This window comes from Pan paniscus, chromosome 4 (assembly GCF_029289425.2).
Source record: "Pan paniscus chromosome 4, NHGRI_mPanPan1-v2.0_pri, whole genome shotgun sequence".
Taxonomy (NCBI): Eukaryota; Metazoa; Chordata; class Mammalia; order Primates; family Hominidae; genus Pan; species Pan paniscus.
The window spans coordinates 128896422-128915956 of record NC_073253.2 but is presented as its reverse complement, the minus strand read 5'-3'; the positions used below and the strand labels follow the sequence as shown (position 1 = coordinate 128915956).

General features: G+C 46.3%; 1 protein-coding gene across 1 annotated transcript in view; it reads left to right on the top strand.

The window, feature by feature from the left end:
• Nucleotides 1-4067: 4067 nt before the first annotated feature.
• Nucleotides 4068-19535, top strand: part of FSTL4 (follistatin like 4) — a 410518-nt gene continuing 395050 nt past the window's right edge. Inside the window, exons 1-2 of the mRNA XM_003829286.4 lie at nucleotides 4068-4398; nucleotides 12724-12859. Coding sequence (XP_003829334.3) covers nucleotides 12734-12859 — 126 coding nt within the window. The 5' untranslated portion in view covers nucleotides 4068-4398; nucleotides 12724-12733. The remainder of the gene's footprint in view (nucleotides 4399-12723; nucleotides 12860-19535) is intronic.

Here is a 19535-nt window from a genome sequence, read left to right as displayed (position 1 = left end):
TGCATATTCATTTGAAAGGAACGTTTATTTAGAAGAATGGAAGCTTCAGCCAGCCAGGTAGCTCATGCCTGTAATCCCAGCTCTTTGGGAGGCCGAGGTGGGGCAAATTACTTGAGCCCAGGAGTTCAAGACCAGCCTGGGCAACACAGGGAGACCCCGTCTCTACAAAAAGTACAAAAATTACCTGGGTATGGTAGTGCATGTCTGTAGTCCCAGCTATTGGGAGGCTAAGGTGGGAGGATTACCTGAGCCCAGGGAGGTTGAGGCTACAGTGAGCTGTGATCCCACCACTGGACTCCAGCCTGGGTGACAGAGTAAGACCCTGTCTCAAAAAGAAAAGAAGAGGAAAAAAAAGAATGGAAGCTCCCTAAGGTAGCAGTTCACCTTTAAAATTAGATAGATAGATAGATTTAGATTTTCACATTATTTATGATTCTATACTGGTGAGTTGGAAAACAGGGTCATGATAAAAATTTATGTTGTCCCTTTCGAAGAAAGGAAATTGGCCCCTCTTTTCACTCTCCTCTTAATATGTTCCCTCTTTCATCCCTTTTGCCTATACTCAGTAGGGTATGATAGTTTGTGGCTGTAGGACTGGCCATCTCATCCCCAATTATCCCTTGTAAACAATACATTCTTAAGAGTAGCAGACTGCAGTTTCCTCCTGTTATCAGCACCTTTCTTGGTCCCCTTGTGCCATCAATCCAGCCCCTGTGAGTTTGCTGGGAATTTGCCTTGGTAACAATGCCATGGTGAGGGTTTTATGTTCATCTCCCTCCATTTTTACCATTCACAATTCCCTTTCCATCACTGCATCTTCTCATTTATCCCAACTTCTTCATTAAAATTCCTACTCTATACCACTTCTTCTTTGTCTCGAAAAATTTCCCCAATCACAGTTGTCCCTTGAATGAATACCTTATCTCCATGCTAGCTACTTTTCTCCCTGAAATAAAGTTAAAAACAATTATGTATGTGTAATCTTAAGTCTAGGATCTTGAACTTACTGCCTACATTCCCTTAATTTCTAGATGATTAATGAATTATCATCTTAAAAGTAAGCATTAATATTAGACTTAGAGGAAAACTTCAACATCATAGCTCTGTTTAGATCAGAATAACTGAACTTCTATAAATACAGGCAAAATAAAGGCATAGACCTTTAGAACTGAAAATGGCCTTAGACATGTCGTTTAGTATGACTGCCTCCCATGTACCCATCCCCAATTCCCACTTAAGAGAAAACAAGTTCTGGGAAAGGTGTGACTCTCCCAGGCTCACTGAGCCCTAGAGGCTGAGGCAGGAGAGAGACCCCATCCTTGTGCCTCCCATCCAGGGCTCTCCTAAGCACAGGGCTGGCTCTTCAGTAAACTGCATGGTTTGGTTTGAAGATTTACAAAAACATTTTTTGAACAGGCAGCAGAACGTTAAATTATGCAAGACAAGGAAGACTGTTTCCTGCCTTTTCCCACCTTCTCACATGACTTCCCAGTCTGGCTTCTAATGGGTATTTCTAGGCACTGTTTGACCAGCCTAGTGGGGACTCCCAAGGGTAAGCTGACCCACAGTTAGTGATGCAGATACTTTTGGTTGGATCTGGAGAAAGTGCCTTGCTTCCTCCTGATTCCCATGGCTATGTGTCATCTCTGAGTATCCTGATATGCAGGTGTAATCTGAAATGTCCTAAGAGACACACATCGTTTGGCAGTAGTTTTTCATTATATTGTTGTGTTTTTGGTAAGGATTAGAAATAGAAAAAAGATTTTAAACCAGCAACGTAAAAAAATATTTGGGTTGCTTAAACTTTTTGATCTTGTAAAAGTATATTAATAATGTTTTTATGTGTGTCTCTGGCTGAACTACTCACCAAAAACAGAGTGGGGCTGGGGGGCAGTAACTGGAATTTATGTTTCCTTTTAGCTCCCCTATTCCAAGCTTATTGAATTACATGAAATTCAAAACTTAACCATTATTTCCCCTAAGAATCCTAGTTGGCTATTGAGAATCAGTATGCTTGCAAGTTCTGAAACAGGGTTTCAGGCAAATTTTGAAATTCTCAGTGTGAAATCTAGCCTATTTTCCAATTTGGGGTGTACTATTAAACAAAAACTTACACTGAGAGGTAAAAGCACAGAGCAATTCAAAGAGGTGTCAAGGTTACTGGCATCTGATGCTGCTTCCCTGGAGCCTTGTTTTATTTTGTCATTCACACTTCACCTTTCTCATTCCAAGGTGACTTTTAATTTCACTCTTATTTTATGCACAGTAGTTAAACAGCTCACTTCAGATGTTAGTGTTCTCTCTAAGGAATATTCCATACATCTGGTTTGCAGCAACTACCTTCTTCTACTTCTTTGGGAAGCGTGTAGAAGTTCAGTGCCTGTTCACTGCATTAGACAGAGCTATTTCTGATCTTGGTCAACCTATAGACCCTGATTTACATATGACCTTGAGTTATTAAAAAACAACAAATACACAAAGTCCTGCTTTGATTATGTAATAAGGCCACTAGGCTGACTCAGGGACTTTGTGATCAGAGCTGAGAATAGAAATCTGCTTTTCCAAATACCTCATGTCTGAGAGGAGAGCCGAATCCAGCCTCTAAGCCATGGTGTACGTTCCTGACCACAGACTTAGAATTACATTTCAGAGGGAGGCACAGCACATTTCCAAACTTCCCTGCTTCCTTTTATACTCATTTTCTCTTTTCTGTTTCCCAAGATGAAAAGTGCCGTCCCTTCCCCAGTCCTGCCATGGAGAATCTGGCCCCTAGCCAGCCCCAGAAGTTCAGTCATGGTGGCCTTGGCAAAGATTCATAGTCAAATCTGAGAGAGGATCACACTGGCTAGGGCCCAGGGTCACTGAGGATGTAGTAGCCTTTATCCTTCTGAGTAAAAATCATGGTATCCACATGGGAAGTCAACCAGGTTTTGTCCAACCCCTCATTTTACAAGTGGGGAAACTGATACCTACAGTAGAGATACGATTGGCTCTGCATTACATAGCTTGGCAGTGATAGAGGGAGAGCTGGACCCCAGACCAAAACTGTGTGATGCCAAGACCGCGCTGGCCCATTCACTGCTGTATCTCTAGCAACTATTAATAGCACAGTGCCTGCTGCATTGGAGGGGTTCAGCGGCAGGAAAATCTGTGGAAGGAAGAAACAAACGTAATATCTCTTTCTTCAGGTCAGCCTTCCATTATTCTTCCCCTTTTCCTTATATTTAACTAACTTCATCCTCAGAAAAATCCCCTCTGTCACCTCCCCCAGGCCAGGAGAGATTACAGAGGCATGGACAGAACACTGTTCACCTAAGCCAGGAAGGCCCCTGGTGCCCACGCAGCCAGAGCAGGAGGCAGGCCCTCAGAAAGTCTCCTGGCCATCAGCCTGGCCTGGGTAGGAGCTCCCTCCTAAGTTTCCTGCCAGACTGAGGCTACGGTATGACCATTTATGGGCCCCTAGTTGTTACAAAGGTGTTTCCAGTTCATTCGGGAAGGAAGACTGATCTCAAAAGCTACTGATGTTAAAGAGGGATCCAGAAAAGTTTGGGAGCCCCAGGCTTGGGGATGGGATCAGGATGGGGAAATATCCTGTTCTAAGGGAGAAGGGACCCTCTGGGCCCAGCCAGGTCAGGTAGGCAAATGTCACTTGGGATTGCCCCTGTATGCCCAGAATGTCTTAAGATTCTGTAGTTGGAAGAGGGAAGATTCAGAAAAGAGAAAACCTTTGCTGTTTCCCAGGTTGTTGGGTCTCAACGGCGGGGGATTTCACCCACTTTGTCCCCAGGCACAGCTCTCCTGCTGTGGTGTACCGGCCCGCCTGGACTCCACGAGCAATGGCCACGGATTCAGAGACCCCCTGTGCGCCTGGAGAGCACAGCTTTGGGGAACCTGGCCCGGAAAGGAGCCTGGAGGAGAGCAGAGGTGAAGAGGGGCTGTCACTTGCCGAGCTCCACGCTAGCCAGAGGCAGGAGCGCTACGCTGGCCCTCCTCCCTCCGGGCCCTAGATGGCCCCAGCGCTCCCGAGTCATCGCGCCCCGCGTGCGCGCCCGCCTGCTCCGCGCACCTGCCGTGGCCGCCGCGCGGGTCTGACCGGCTGGCGGGCGGGCGGCGCGCACAGGTGGCGGCGATTGGGCAGGCGGGGCCCAGAGGGTGACGTCACGGGCTCCGGTCCCGGCGGCAGAAATAGGGCAGCCGCGGCGGCGGTGGCACAGCAGCGGGCAGCGGCAGCTCAGGGAGCTGGAGCCTCAACAGCCTCCAGCGAGCCCGGGACCCGCCGACAGCCCGAGAAACCAGCCGAAGGACGCGGGGCGGGGTCGCCGCCGCCGCCACGGGGCGCTCCCTCCCTCCCGCCCAAGTCCGGCCACCTGGTCTTCCCCTCGGCCCCGGCCGTCTCAGGTACGCGGGCGCAGCTCCGGAGCGGGCGCGGGGAGGGTGCCATGTCGCTGGCGCCGCCACCAGCCGGTCCCGCTGCACCCCACTGGGGTCCTGGCGCCCGCGGCCCCGCATCTTGCTGCAGGGCCGGGCGCGGGCGCTTGCTTGTCCTTACTGCCCGCGCCGGGAAAGCCAAGTTTGCCCGCGGGGAAGGGACGGCTGGGCCAGGGCTCGGCAGGGCTACCCCGGCCAAGGCCAGGACTCGAGGAGAGGCTGGGACGCCGAGGCTCGTGGCCGGGGTCTACGGTGGGGACCGGAGTGACCCGGTTGGCACGCGGGGCGCCACGCAGAAGCGCTCGGGCCGAGCCCGCAGCTCGCGCCCGGCTCCGAAATCCTGCAGGCGCCGTTCTTGGGTTCAGGACCCCGAGCGGCCCCGGCGGAGCCAGGCGAGCGCGGCCCCTCGGCCCGGACCCGGTGCCCTTGGCTCCGGGTTGGGGCGCCGGGCAGGCATTCTCAGCACCTCCTCCCCGCGGCTTTGCGGGGAAACTTGCGTCTCCTCGCTGCAGCCCAAAGGGCCCGCTGCGCTTCGTCTGGCCCTGGCTTCCCCGGGGTCCGCCGCGTGTGAGGCTGGGGAGGAAGGAATCAGGGCACGACCCGACTCCAGGCAGCCTGCGGCGCTGCTTGTGCGTAGCCGGCCGCGGTCCAGAGTGAGCGGCCCGGGGTACCCGCTTGAAGGTGTCTAGGGAGCAGTGTGTTGGGGGCGTTCAGCGTTCGGGCTGGGGGCTTGGTCCTAAGAGAGCTTGCACTGTGGATGATCTCCGCCCTCTTTGCGCCCGCAAAACAAAGACGAGTTCTGAGTTTCAGGAGGGACCTGGACGAGGCAGGCACAGCACTCTGCTTTCGGCGCGTGTCGCCTCGAGTTTGGGGACGAGCTGACGCTAGTCTTTGGGGCTCCCTGCAGCCGACAAAGCGGCGCCAACCCCAGGCCTGCCACCTGAGGACTTTGTGCCCGCAACTCTTGGGGGAGCGGAAAGCCGCCGAGGCAGTGGGGTTTCTTGGTTTCCAGAGCGCGGCGAGCCTCCGGGCGGCGCGGCAAGTGCACTAGGAGTGCGCGGGTCAGCGGGGCGGGCCCGGCAAGGTCGGTGTCGCGGCCCGAGAGCGGGTGCCGGGGCGCTGTCCAGCAGCCCTCGCTCGCGGCCGCGGGCCGCGGGCCGCCGACACTGATGAATGGCGCGGCCACAGCCCGCCGCTCCCCTCTAGGTGTCGCTTCCGCCGAGCTTTCCTCCAGTGAAAAACAGCGCCGGCAGCTTGGTCTGTTACCTTCGTAAATTTGTTGCAAGCCTGTGCACCAGGAACTGTACTAGATGGGGCCCCCGAGATACAAACATCCGTCCAGGTTCTCTGGGCCAAACGTAAACAGAATTTCAATAGGTGGTGAAGTAACTGCCAGCCAAAATGTTCACCGGGAATGGGCCTGTGTCACAATCTGTGAGGGGAAAAGACGGATCAGTGAGCGACTAGGACTCTTCTTGAAAATCCTAAGTTATTTTCCTACTGCCAAATTTAGGGGAAACCAGCGATGCTTTTTAATAGTGTCTTCTTAATCCTGGGGGCCAGGCGCCAGTTTCTGTGCCTGCCCCTCTGGCCCCCAGGACAGACTCTGGGTCTGGTGGTGGGGGGGGGGGGGGTCCACCTGGGAAGGGAATGGTCAGAGGTGTGAGTGATGCAGCTTCTGAGACTCCAGAGCCACAGCAACTCTCAGGCAGGAGCTCAAGCCGGACATAGGAGCAGATGCCCTACAGGGCACGTGTCTGCTTCCCATCTTAGCGTTGTGAGAAGGAGGCACTGCAGCATCACTAGACCATTTCTGCCATACTCTGCTGAATGTTCGCTTTTTCCCTCCCATCCTAGGAAAAAAAGGCACCACCCTCTCCAAAGACTTCAGACTGAGCCAAAGTTCACATAAGAAAATAGTCCACTTTGATGTAATGTATTAAAATTGCTCGTTAGAGTTGTCCTAGTGCTTTTTTCTCTCTTAGACTTTTATGATCATCCTCAATTTTTGTTGATTCTAGGAAAGCTCTTTTTCTTCTGGAAAAGGCCAGCTTGTTTTTCTGGGTATTAGGAGAACTTTTATCCTTTCGGCTGTGCCCTGGAGGTGGGTGAGGGAAGAGGAGGTTGGATTTTTCCACCATGACCAGTCAGTCACTGAGGACTTTTTTTCATTTTACTAAGGGCCGTAGGACTTTTTAAATGTGACCTTCACGTTATGATGTTTTGTTTGACTTAACACTATATTCAGAGACTAGCATTGAATAGTCATTGTTTCATAAAACTACCTTAACTCCTACCTTGCCTTGTTTGAGTGTTTCTCTGCAAACTCAACCTTCTTGAGTTGCTTATGTGCGGTTAGTTGTGTGCTTCCTAGCTTAATGCAATTAGATATTTCAAGAGCACATCTTTCTTTACATTTTCTGTCTCAATGCATAACATAAGGCATGGAATTTCCAATAAAATAGAACTGCAATCAAGAGAATGTGGTTCTTAAGAGGTATAACCTGAAGGTTGTAAGGATAAAGGTTATTGGAAGTCACATGTGTGTCTGTGTTAAACTTCAGAGTAAATAGGAATAGAGATTTATACATGGCACATAGAATAATTTAGGCATCTAATTTATCAAGTGTTGGGGAAGAATTAACTAATGATATAGAGTAGATAATTAATAGGAAATGCAATTTAACTTCATTAGGGCTTGCTGCAAGGTTAGCTTGCTATATTTCCATGCCTAATTTCCCTGGGTTGGTATTTTAGGGACTGTCTTAGGAAATCTGTACGACTTTCTTTTTTTCTAAAACACTCACATATCAAAACTAGGGTCGTAAGCCTTTGAGAGGTTCCCATACAGCCTCCTGGTTTCACGTTGGGGTTGATGTGGCTTTTTTTTCCCCCTTTAAATTTGAGCAGACATGCAGAAGAGAATTCCACGTTGTATTCAGTCAGTATTTGGAATTCCAGAATCCCAGTTGATTTTTATATGTTGATTGCCAACATGCCATGTATGAAATGCTACACACCTGCAGTGTGTGTAGGGCAGACACTTTTTCATTTGGAAAGGTTGAGAATGCAGATGCTTCAGGGTCACAAATCTGACTGTTCTCTTCAAGGCTGGGTGGCATTGCTTGGTTCTGCCAAATCATCTTTGTAATTTCTGGTCCTGTTGATTACAAAAAGAAGCCATTTCTGTATGGCTAATCCTTAATGGCTAGTCTGGTAAAGTTACCAAGTTCTGGGAGAGAGGCTGAGAGAGAGAATGGATGAACAATGCCACCGAAACTCTGAGGGCCAGAATTCCCATTCTTCCCAACAGGGCTGTTTCCTGGAATAGAAAGAGAAGTTTGTATTAAAGCCATTGCCAGTTTAATGGGATTGCTTCTCTCTGGCCTGTGAACTTGGTCAATAAAGACAGCTTACATGCCTGTGTGCGTTCTCTGGGTGGGGCAGATTTTGGTATTTTCGTATGAATACCTATTTCTCCCTAACAATTTGCATTCCTATTTCATGCTTTTTCAGATTTCTTCAAAAAGCAAGTCAGTATTTGGAATGTTACATCATACTAACCTGTAATACCTCTGTAATTCTAAATACAGATAAATAATAGCACAGATATTAGCTTATTTTAGAACACCTGAAAATCCTGTGGTTTTCACAAGGAGGTAGACAATCTAGTGGAGGTCCTTCAGCATTGAGAAAAGCAAAATCTGCCTATCTAAACAAAGAATCCAAACTCCCACTCTAGATGTAAGTGTGCCATAATATAAGGAACCAAACAGTTGCCCTGGGGGCAGGATGCCTGGGTTCCAGTTTAGGCCTAGCCACTGATTTGTCCTTGAACCTGGGTGGATTCGTCCACCTTCTGGTCTTCTGGTGGCTGTCTATGCGGCAGCCAGGTTAGCACCAGGTTCTCCTGACTGGGGGAATGTCTGTTGAAGCTCTGGTAGGAAACCACAGGGGAAGCAATGAAACACCTCCCTTCCAAACAAGATGGTTAAAGCATCAAGTCAGTGTACTTTATGACTTGTTTGGAACAAAAGGTAGTCTCAGCTCTTTATATGTGGACAGTCCTAGGTAGATTTATAATTAATACTTAGGGCTTAGCAAGGATTGAATGAAACTTATTAATCTAAATTGATCTCAAAAGGAGCTCTAGCTTTAAAAGGGGATTTGTGACCTTATGGGTGGCACCTTCCCAATTCTATAATGGGGAGATTCTTGCATTTGCCTCTATCTGAAGGCCAGTAGGACTATTTGAATTTGAGGAGTAATTAATTTGTTAACACATTTACTTCTCCAGAGTGACTAGCCTTATGATGCTGTTGCTGTCCGTGAGCTGAGGGGCATCGGCCTGGGATTCTGTGCATCTTTTTATGGTTCCCCTCCCTCCCTCCCTCCCTTCTTTCCTTCTAGCATATTTTTTCTTAGCCCATAAATAGAGCAGCAGTGAGGACTGAGGAGAGTCTGCCCAGGGGCCCCCATCCCGGGGTAGAATGTGGGAATTAAGGGTGAGCAGCTTGGCTCTCTGCCCTTGGTTGGAGCCATGAGGAGGAGAGCAGCTCGTGGCAGCTTTCAGAGGAAAGGAGAGTCTCGGGGCCAGGGCCTCCTATCTTACTGTCTCTAGATTTTCCCCATTATACTAAAAACAACTGTTTATCAAAACAAAACAGGCAGGACAAAACAAAACAGACAGGCAGCAGCAGGTGGGAGTTAAAAGAATAGATGTCGTGGGTCTACGTGCCTGACTTGGAATTTCAGTTTTGCCACTTGTTTGCCACATGGCCTTGGCAGAGTCCTTAACCTCTCTGTGACCCCATCTCCTCTGTCATCTGATTGAAGGATAATCATTGCCCCCATCATGGAGTAGAAAAAGGAGGGTTATGAGTTAATACCTGTGAAGTGCTTAGAACAGTGCCTGACACATCGTAATTGCTATATAAGTGTTAACCAAATAGATAGTCTCTATTTGATTATTAGACAGATAATCAAAATTGATTTAGACCTAATATTAATTCCTTTTTATGAACTGAACTGTCATAAAACTTGAGCTGTAAATTTCCAGGCTGTTGGTGCTGTAGATATAATGAATTGTCAATCACCGTTAAGTATAAAATGACATCTAAAACACATCCACAGTGCAAATGAAATCACAGCTAGTGGTAGACAGACTGAGCTAAACTTTACAAACAAGCTGCCCAGGAGTATTTCAGTAGTTGGCCTGGTTCATGTGTTTTCCTGTTTCCAGATACAATCTTACAGGAAATATAAACACAAACCAGATAAAACCAGTGGCAACTCCAGGCCAAGCTCCAGGCTTGGATCTTGGGCCTCCTGAAACACAACCCAGAAACCAGCAGTCTTGGTGCATCCTCTTATGAACTGATTTGGCGCTTGCCAAAATCACAGTTGAAATGAATATATTTTATTTTAATGCTACCCATTAGTACCAAAACATAAAACATAATTGATCTTAGATTACAAAGCAGATTAAAAGTTAAATACCAGATTTTGTGGCTTATGTATTTCATAACTCCAGGAGTTGACATCTGTACATTAACTAGAATAGATTTGGATTATCTTGCTGTTTTTCGTTTATGTGAGCTAGGAGACATGGAAAGGGAGAAAAGTAGACCTTGCTCTGTGTGTTTACTCTGTGAGCAATGTTTGATAGTAGATAAGTAGGACAAAATTAATGAGAATAAGAAGCAATGTCTTTCTATTTCTAGCTTAAATTTCTATGGCTGGTTTTTAAAAATTCCAAAAATCCACTCGCTGTTTTCTGCAGTCTCTGGAAAGTGGCTCTGCATTCAGAAGAGGATCACTTATGGAGAATAGGGAGTTACCTTGTTTATTTTTAGAAAAATGGGTTGCAGCTGGGCATGGTGGCTCATTCCTATAATACCAGCACTTTGGGAGGCTGAAGCAGGTGGATCACCTGAGGTTGGGAGTTCGAGACCAGCCTGACCAACATGGAGAAACCCTGTCTCTATTAAAAATACAAAATTAGCTGGGCATGGTGGCGCATGCCTGTCATCCCAGCTACTCGGGAGGCTGAGGCAGGAGAATCACTTGAACCCAGGAGGCGGAGGTTGCAGTGAGCCGAGATCGCACCATTGAACTCCAGCGCAGGCTACAAGAGTGAAACTCCATCTCGAGAAAACAAGAAAAACAGGTTGCAGTTAGGGGAACACATTTTTATTCTTAGTCCCGAATATGATTTTCTTTTCCTGCTCCTTCTCCCTGTAAGATTTCACACACCCTAGCTAGATCACTGGATCAAGAGTGCAGAAGCCATTGGGGGGCAGGGGAGGGAGTGCCGTGACTGCCACAGTCCTCACAGTCCTCTCCCGGGTGGCAGCCGAAGCGGCACTATTCCACTCAACTCTGCCTTCTTCAGAGTGTGGGGCAGGTGCTGATGGTGAGACTGTGACCTTCAGATTATATTTACTGACCACCCAGACTCTTTTCCTGGTAGCTCAGCTTTGTCAACAGATGTCAAAGATGAGTGACCGAAGAAACAGATATAAGAGTGGGAGCTTATGGACTCTTTTTAAAACAAGCAGACACCTTCTCTTAAAAGACAGTCATGCCTTATAACCTTGCCTTTTCATAGGCCAGTGCTATAGGCCCACAATTTTGAGTCTGACTTCTCCTCCCTGTGGGCATTTCTGTCTCCAGCTGGAGACATAAAGCAAATGTGGAGAGGCAGCTCTATTTGGATGTGGATAGCAGCCAAACAAAACCTGGAATGTGGCAGGAGTGTAATTGTTTGCCAGCCCTGGACTCAGCACTAGTGACTATGTGACAACTTCCACCCCATTGTCTAAAGTAGGGATGCTCCAAAGCTGTTGCCTATGGCAGTGAGCAGGGATGGACTGCCAGGACCCTCAAGCACCCACTTCTTTCTGAATTGGATGTCTGTTCTGGACCAGCCCTAGGCCAGTTCATGCTGGGTGCTGGCCTCCAAGGAGCTCCGGTGTCTTTAACTCACCAGCCTAGATCAGGATGCAGTGTGGACCATATGTGATTAAGCACTAAATTGTGTGGTACAAGCAGAAATCAATAACCCCTAAAGTTTCCTTGAGTAGGCATTCTAAATACTGCATAATGAGTTGTATCTGGTTATGTTTCATAATCAGAATACTGAAATTATGGTTGGACTGTGTTCACAGTGGAAAACTTTTTCCAAAAAAGTACAGCTTATTGAACAAGTAAGATAGTCTGTGTCCTCATTTCCTCAGCACAATGCTTAGCACATGATTTGGACTTGAATACTTGTTGTAGCTGATCCTTAGTTTTTTCATCCATGTGATTATTTGATTACCTTGAATTGCTCACTTCTTGTCTTTTAGGACTGTATACAGTAATGTTATCAAGTGAGCCTCAGGAAACACCTCAAAGGTTATTGAAATTCTGTTATCATTGGATGCTTGGATTCTGCCACAAAAAATGGTTGGTCTTGAAACTAAGATATTAGACCTTATGATGCCATTTTGAAGCTCACTGTCTTATAAACTGAGGTGTCGGCTGCAAATGAGGTGCCAGAGATGTAACATAATTCTTAATCATCATTTCTTTTTTTTGAGACAGAGTCTCACTCTGTCGCCCAGGTTAAAGTGCAGAGGTATGATCTCGGCTCACTGCAACCTCCGCCTCCCGAATTCAAGCGATTCTCCTGCCCCAGCCTCCTGAGTAGCTGGAATTACAGGTGCCCGCTACCACGCCCAGCTAATTTTTGTATGTTTAGTAGAGACCGGGTTTCACCATGTTGGCCAGACTGGTCTCAAACTCCTGACCTCAAGTGATCCATCTGCCTCCGCCTACCAAAGTGCTGGGATTACAGGTTGTGAGCCACTGCGCCCAGCCATAATCATAGTTTCTCGAGCACTAATTGTGTGCCTAGCCCCAAATGCTTTCTCAGGAAACTGAGGCGTGGCTATATGGCAGCGTAATAGAGGTGACCCACCTGCCTCACCCTGGTTTGTTCTTATAGATGTAACGGTAGGTGGCATTTCAAATGGGTTTCCACGTAACAGCATTTATAGAGTTCTTACTCTATGCCTGACACTAACTCCTTCAATCCTCACAAAAGCCTTTCGAGGTACATATTATTGCCATTTTAGAAATAAGTAAACTAAGGCTCAGAAGTAATATAACTTCTCCAAGGTAGAACAGAAGTTTGGTGCCAGGATTTAAACCCAGGCTTATCTGATTCCGGGGAACACATACTAACTCACTGTGACTTACTATATCCATCTCACAATGTTTTATTCTCAGCATTTGTCATTTCTTCAACAGACTCATCAAAATGAAACCAGGAGGCTTTTGGCTGCATCTCACACTGCTCGGAGCCTCCCTGCCGGCCGCGCTGGGATGGATGGACCCAGGAACCAGCAGAGGCCCGGATGTGGGTGTGGGGGAGTCACAGGCAGAGGTATAGTCAAATCCCTGCGGACATAACATTTCAAACTGATTGCTTTCCGATGTTACAGTATCTGATTTCCCCTCCACCTTTAGTTTAGATCAATTAGATCACAAAGTGAATTAAAATTGCGCTTCCTTTTTGGTGGGGACAGAAGAAGGCAACCTGTGTGGATACAGACAAGAGGTTGATAACACGACGTGAGTAATGGCTCTAAAACCTCTCAGATGCTGAAAGTGTATTCCGAAACCAAGCTTGAGTTGCCTGGTTAGTCTCTACAAAGACCCTCAGGAGAATGGCCTTTCTGTATATTTAATAAAACTCTGAAAATGCAGAGTAATTGGTGGAGCACACCCATGTGAATTAGTGAAGTATTTTAATTATAAAATATATTTGAAAAGAAATGGACTACTTTTCAGGTATGTAGATAAAAAGCTCCAGGCTGAGAAAGAACTGGCAAGTGGAGGTCCTAAGGGAGAGTGCTTTAATGAACAGATAAGAATGATTAATGGCATGTTAGGTATATATAAATGCTTCTAAAGGGCTTGAAAAACTTGTTCTCAAATACCTCCCTGGAGAGTCTGGATGTTCTGCTAATTGCTTAGTGAACCCTGGTCTTATGTAGTAAAGAGGATCCATAAACTGCAACCTGGCCCTCTCCAAGGTAGTAGGTCCCATGAATTTGGGGTTCATGGGCAAAATGTATTTTTCTGCAAAAAATGCTTTGTGTGTACTGACTCTTAAGGAATGACTTCACCCTTCCATTAAAACCACCTGGGATTTTCTCTATGCTGTGATGAATACTAATTCCTAACAGGCAGCTTTCCAGGGCACTTTTCCTCCCATTGTCTTCCTTGATGCCTGCCGTTCTCTTTTTCTTTGTCCCTGTTTCCTGTCCTGCAGAATGAGAAATAAAAATTACCTAAAAAAGTCAACATTCCCAGAGAGTGAATAAGGTTACTCAGTGTAGGGTAGGATTAATGCATTATTTGATCAAAAGACATGATTTCTCTTTCATTATTACTTAATTGTAATGCAATCCCAAACCTACCAGCCTTAATCTTTGGGGAGCCTCAGAAGTAATTTAATGTACACTTTTCCTGCTGAAGTTAGTGTGCCTTCCTTTTGTGGTGAGCAGATGATTAAACAGAAACGCTTTCTCTGCCATCTAAATCCATGAAGGACGCAATTTAATGCTCTTTTGAAAGAATGTGGAGGCTGGCTTGCTGGTGAGAACAGCATTTCCCTTATGGGAACAGCTTTATCAGTACACTCATATCCATACGAAGAGAAAATGATCACTTAAATCCTACACATATATTGTTGAATATTTAATAGCAAAGCAAACAGACAAACACACAGGTAAGCTTAGTCTTCTTACTATTGGGGCTCATCGGCCCACTGTTTTAAACCACTTATTTCAAATAAAAGTATCAAGTCAATTAAGGTGGGATTTAGCTGGAGGTAAATTGAAGGTAAGTTAATATCAACCCAGGGCCTCTTTATCTTAGCTGTTAACACCCTAATTCTTTGTGTGCCAACAAGAAGGAGCAGATGCTGGTCATTGGGAGGAAGTAACGCTTCTTGGGGGTTGTTATTTTGCTCCCCTGCAACCCCTGCTCCAGGGTAGCTTTTGTCTGCCAAGTCCAGGAATGTTGCTGCTTCAGGAAAGGGAAGTGATGACTGTGTAGATTCTGCACCACAAGAACTATTGCCCTATTGATCATATATATAGTTTTTTGCTATAGCTTTTGTTTTTGCAGTATTATAACTTCTAATCATTGAAACTGTTTCTATCAGTGATTAAATGAGATGATAATAATGGGAATGGGCCTAGGGCTTAGGATGGCCTAGGTTAAAGGTTTAGCTGCAGAGAACAGAACACTTCCAGGTATGGTGGCTCACACCTAATAATCCAAGCAGTTTGAGAGGCCGAGGTGGGCAGATCACTTGAGCCCAGGAGTTCAAGACCAGCCTGGGCAACATAGCAAAACCCTGTCTCCACTAAAAATACAAAAGTGAGCTGGGTGTGGTGGTGCACTCCTGTAGTCCCAGCTACTCGAGAGGCTGAGGTGGCAGTACCACCTGAGCCTGGGGAAGTCAAGGCTGCAACAAGCCATGATTGTGCCACTGCTCTCTAGCCTGGGTGACAGAGTGAGACCATGTCTGAGACAAAAAAAAAAAAAAGAAAGAAAGAAAGAAAAAGAAAAAACTCGAAGAAAAAAAAGAAAACAGAGAGCAGAACATTTATTTTAATCGGTTTGTTTGCAGCCCTTGCTCACACTCTCTGCATCCCTCCATGCACTCCCATGCCCCTGCCCACCAGGGGCCTCCTGCAGGGCGTGATGTCTCTCCTTTCTATGTCTTTGCTTTCTACACCTGACTCTCCTCCTCCTTCTGGGCCCAGCTCTGGTTCTTACTTTTTCTTTAGAACCTTCTTTGACCACTCTTGGTCACACCTGGTCTCTTTTTCTGAATTCTTAGTCCTTCCTCTCTCTTTTTGTTTTCTTACTCTTTTATTTTTACGTTAGCATATGGATGGAGCCTGTCTTATTTACCTTTTCTTCCTTACAGTGTCTAATAATTGTATAAGCAAAATAGAGGTTCGATGCATTTTTAAGCCAATCGATATTTATGTGACCTTTGGTCCTGGTCATAAAGTCACTCTGGTGCTTCCAAAATTCAGACCAGACCATCAGGTATTTCAGTGCAGGGCATACCTCCCTGCACAGCAGGTTCATTCCCAGTGGGGACGTGGATGGTTTTCCCCAGCAAATCTGTGAGCAGCCTGCAGGCCGGGCAGGCTTGCATCCTAATATCCAAAATAGTCCTTGCGTGTTATAGTTTCTGGGTAGTTTATTATTTGAACTGTAGCTATTAATGTATCGATAACTCACAGTCCAAACCATATTAAACTCCTCTAGCAGTTTCCGCAGACAGTCTTATTTCCTGGAAGAATCAAAACCAGCAGTTTCCTGAGACTCTAAACAAGTGAAAAACCTTTTTCAGGAACCAGATATTAAAATGTTTCTGCATTTCTTCCCAGTAGTAGTACTTCACACAAATACTCATTGACTTAAGATTTTTAAAGTACTTAGAAAGCGTTAATAAGATTTGATTTACCTTTAAAGTTATTATACCAATTACTTGATTGACCTAAGGGTAAATAAGAATTAAATGACCAACGCGTGTGTGTGCACATATTTTTAAAGCAATTGTAGCAAGTGTTAAATTATTGTTTTATTTACAAAGACTGCAGTGGAAATAGCTTCAAGGAGTTTACCATTTTACAGACATAGATAAAAAGAAATACAGATGGGTGGAGTGCCTCTTTCATAAGAGTGGAGTGGCAGAACGTGCCCTAGAATACTAATGGAATTCTGAATTCAGAGGAAACAATTCTGAGAGGTACAATTTATTGAAATAATGAAATGTTGTTATATCCCCCCCCCCTTTATCCTACACAGATGCATTTTGACTTACGACGGGGTTACATCCAAATAAACCCACTGTAAGTTGAAAATATCATAGGTCGAAAATGTATTTCATACACCTATCCTACCAAACATCGTAGCCTAGTCTGACCTGCCTTCAGCATGCTCAGAACACTGACATTAGCCTACACTTAGGGCAAAATCATCTAACACAAAGCCTATTTTATAATAAAATGTTGAATATCTTATGTAATTTATTGAATACTGTACTGAAAGTGACAAACAGAAGGGATGTATGGGCACTTAAAAGTACGATTTCTACTGAATGTGTATCATTTTCATACTATGCTCATGTTGAAAAATCCTAAGTCAAACCAAACCTAAGTCAGGGACTGTCTGTACACTGGTCAAGATAAATATAGTAGTAAAATCAATATTGATAGAATTTTGTATTTGAGGGGGAACCAAGGAACCAGGAAGGGGTGAGAAGTGATATGGTAGCAGCCTCCAGAGAGCATACCTGCTTTTGAGAAATAGGCATTTGTGGGAGCCCCCCACTTTTGGGGCCTGGGTGCTGCAGTGGCAGCCCCCCGACTTTTGCAGCCTGGGTGCTGTGGCGGGAGCCTCCCCTTTTGGGGCGAGGGTGCTGCCATTGGAGCCACCCCATTTTTGGGGCCTGGGTGCTATGGTGGGAGCCTCCCACTTTTGGGGCCTGGGTGTAGTGTTCCAGCACCAGCATCTCACCCATTTGCTGGGCTCTGAGATTGAATGGTGGGCGTTACACTGTCTTATACGTCTTTCATGCATTTTACTGAACTTTTTCTAAACAACTCTTACCCATGGCATATACATAGTCACGTACTACATACCTGTACATGTTAATATTGATTCTTTCTTAAATTGTCACCTCATATGCCTCAGTGCTTATAGACCAGAGATAGGTTTTGAGCTCAGACACCATGGGTTTTCAGTATTTGCAAATTCTCTCAAAGTAAAGTCTTTGCAGAAGAAATATGTGGAGTGGTGTCAACTAACTTAAACATGATTCCCCGCCTACCTAACCTCAGGGGTCAGCCTAAGACAGCATTGATCCTACCCTGACTGACCGGCCCCTTCCCCTTGCTACAAGTGTTGATGGCAGGCATGACACTCCTGTCCCCGCGAGGCATGGCAACCTCAAATTGCAGAGTCCCTTAGATGCTCCGTGGCTTCGTTCTGCCTTGGCTGGGCATTCAGTAGTACTTGGGCTGCCAAGACTGAGCACTGATTTTTACAAAAACACTTTCACTGTTCTTATGTATTCATTGTCTTAACGCTAGTGTCCCTCACCCCCAACCACCCTTTCTGATAAAATTCTCCCCACCACCCATAACCCTGACTGTGCTCTTTGATTGATTACTGGGGAAGAACAGCTGGTCGTCTATAGGGCTTGAGATCTGCCCGTTGGTGTTTGTACTCACCCTGGCCCTCAGCTGGTTTGTGGGCATAAATAAAAGAAACTCCCTCTGCCCGGTGAACCAACGGGGGTCCAAGCTGGACGTTCACATTTTCTTAAGCCTCACCTGCAGTACGTGTGCATCTCTCATGGCTTTTCTGCCGCATCACCCTTGTGATACTCACCATTGCAAATTCTAGTACTTGACTTGCTTTCAAAGAAGATGAGACCCTGGGCAAGGTCTCTCAGCAAGAGGCGAGAATGGTCTTCTCCCCAGGGCCGTGGAGCCCTGGGATAACCGAACCACGTACCCCTTTCAAAAGGATCCAGAACTTCCTCTGCAGGTGCGGTGCTGGTTGACGTGGGGGCCACTTCTCTGGGTCCCTAACACTTAGCCAGGGCTTTCTGCTGATTATTCTGAGTCAGAGGATGTGGATATTCATTTTTCAGGTACAACTGGGAGGGCACAACCTCCCACCTATAGACGTTATCAGTACATTTATAATTTTCAAGGCAAATGATGGTGGCAGAACCTCCCAAGGTCTCAGGGGCATTGGGATGAACCCATTCCCAATTACAGAATGGGGTGTGCTGTAACCTGCGCCAGCACCTCTTGAGATGCAATGTGCTTGTGAACGGTCTGGGATCTTGTTAAAATGCAGATTCTAATGCAGCAAATCTGAGGTGGGTCCCAAGATTCTGAGCTCCAGGTGATGCTGATACTTCAGATCCTGGGGGACACTGGGCAGAAAAGCCTTAGAGGAGCCCCCTGCCTCCTCCCATGCACACACACAAGGAGAATCCCAGTTGGATTGACTCTGGCCTTTTTTTAGTTCTTGCTGACATGATGCTGACTGCAGTCAGGGAAAGGAGAGAAATGCGCAGGCTGCAGTCATGCTGGAAAATAGCTTGATGAGACTAGCTTAGTGGGCAGGTAGGTGATGGGAAAGATGAACTTAAACAACCTTGGTTCTAGGGTCATTTGCACCTGTTTTCAAGCAGCTGGACAGGTAACTCTCGCTCTTGGAACCCATGGTTCCTCCCTGGCTTGTCTGTAGGTGGTTTTAAATTCTGAGAGAGGTGATTTTAAATGCTGAGGCTTAGCCCACACCCCCTGCTCCAAGGACCAACAGCGCACTCACTTCTCGCTACCACCGTGGCTCCCCTTCTGGTGTCCTATCCCATCTCTGTCCCTAGGGCCAGCCAGCCTGTTTTGGGGATGAGCATTGCTGCGTTGGTGAGCTGTTTTGGAGTCTTGTTTTTCTCTTTATCCTTGAACAGGGAAAGTCACTGTCTTTGTTCTTTGTGTCCTCTCCACTGCTCCCAGCCAGCCCTTCCACACTGTACCAGTTAGTGTACTGTGTGCCTCTTTGGTATTTTGAGATCATAGTTGACAATTTTAATTCGCCCTGAAAAGTTGTGTGACCCAGGAAAATGAGCATTTATGAGTTCACAGAAACCCATTATTTTTCTTCCTCTTAATTTAGCATTTACTTGTCTAACTACTTTATTTATTCCTCTGTTGCTAAATTATCTATACTCCTGTAGGAAACTTCCCACCCTTGTAATGAGGACATCAGGCTGTGCATTGTAAATGGGGCTCCAATTTCTATTTTTCGGGGAGTTGGCAGCACAGATCTGCCAAGTCCCAATCATCTGCTTGATTTATCCCCTACACCCTGTGGGTTATTGCTTTTGCTTCCCATTTGGATGGAAGTAAATGTCGTCCTTGTGTCAGGCAGGCTCTAACAAGGCCCAATGAGTGGGCTTTACTCTTCGGGCCTGCCAAGCCAGAGCCATTGTCCTTCTGCCTCCATGG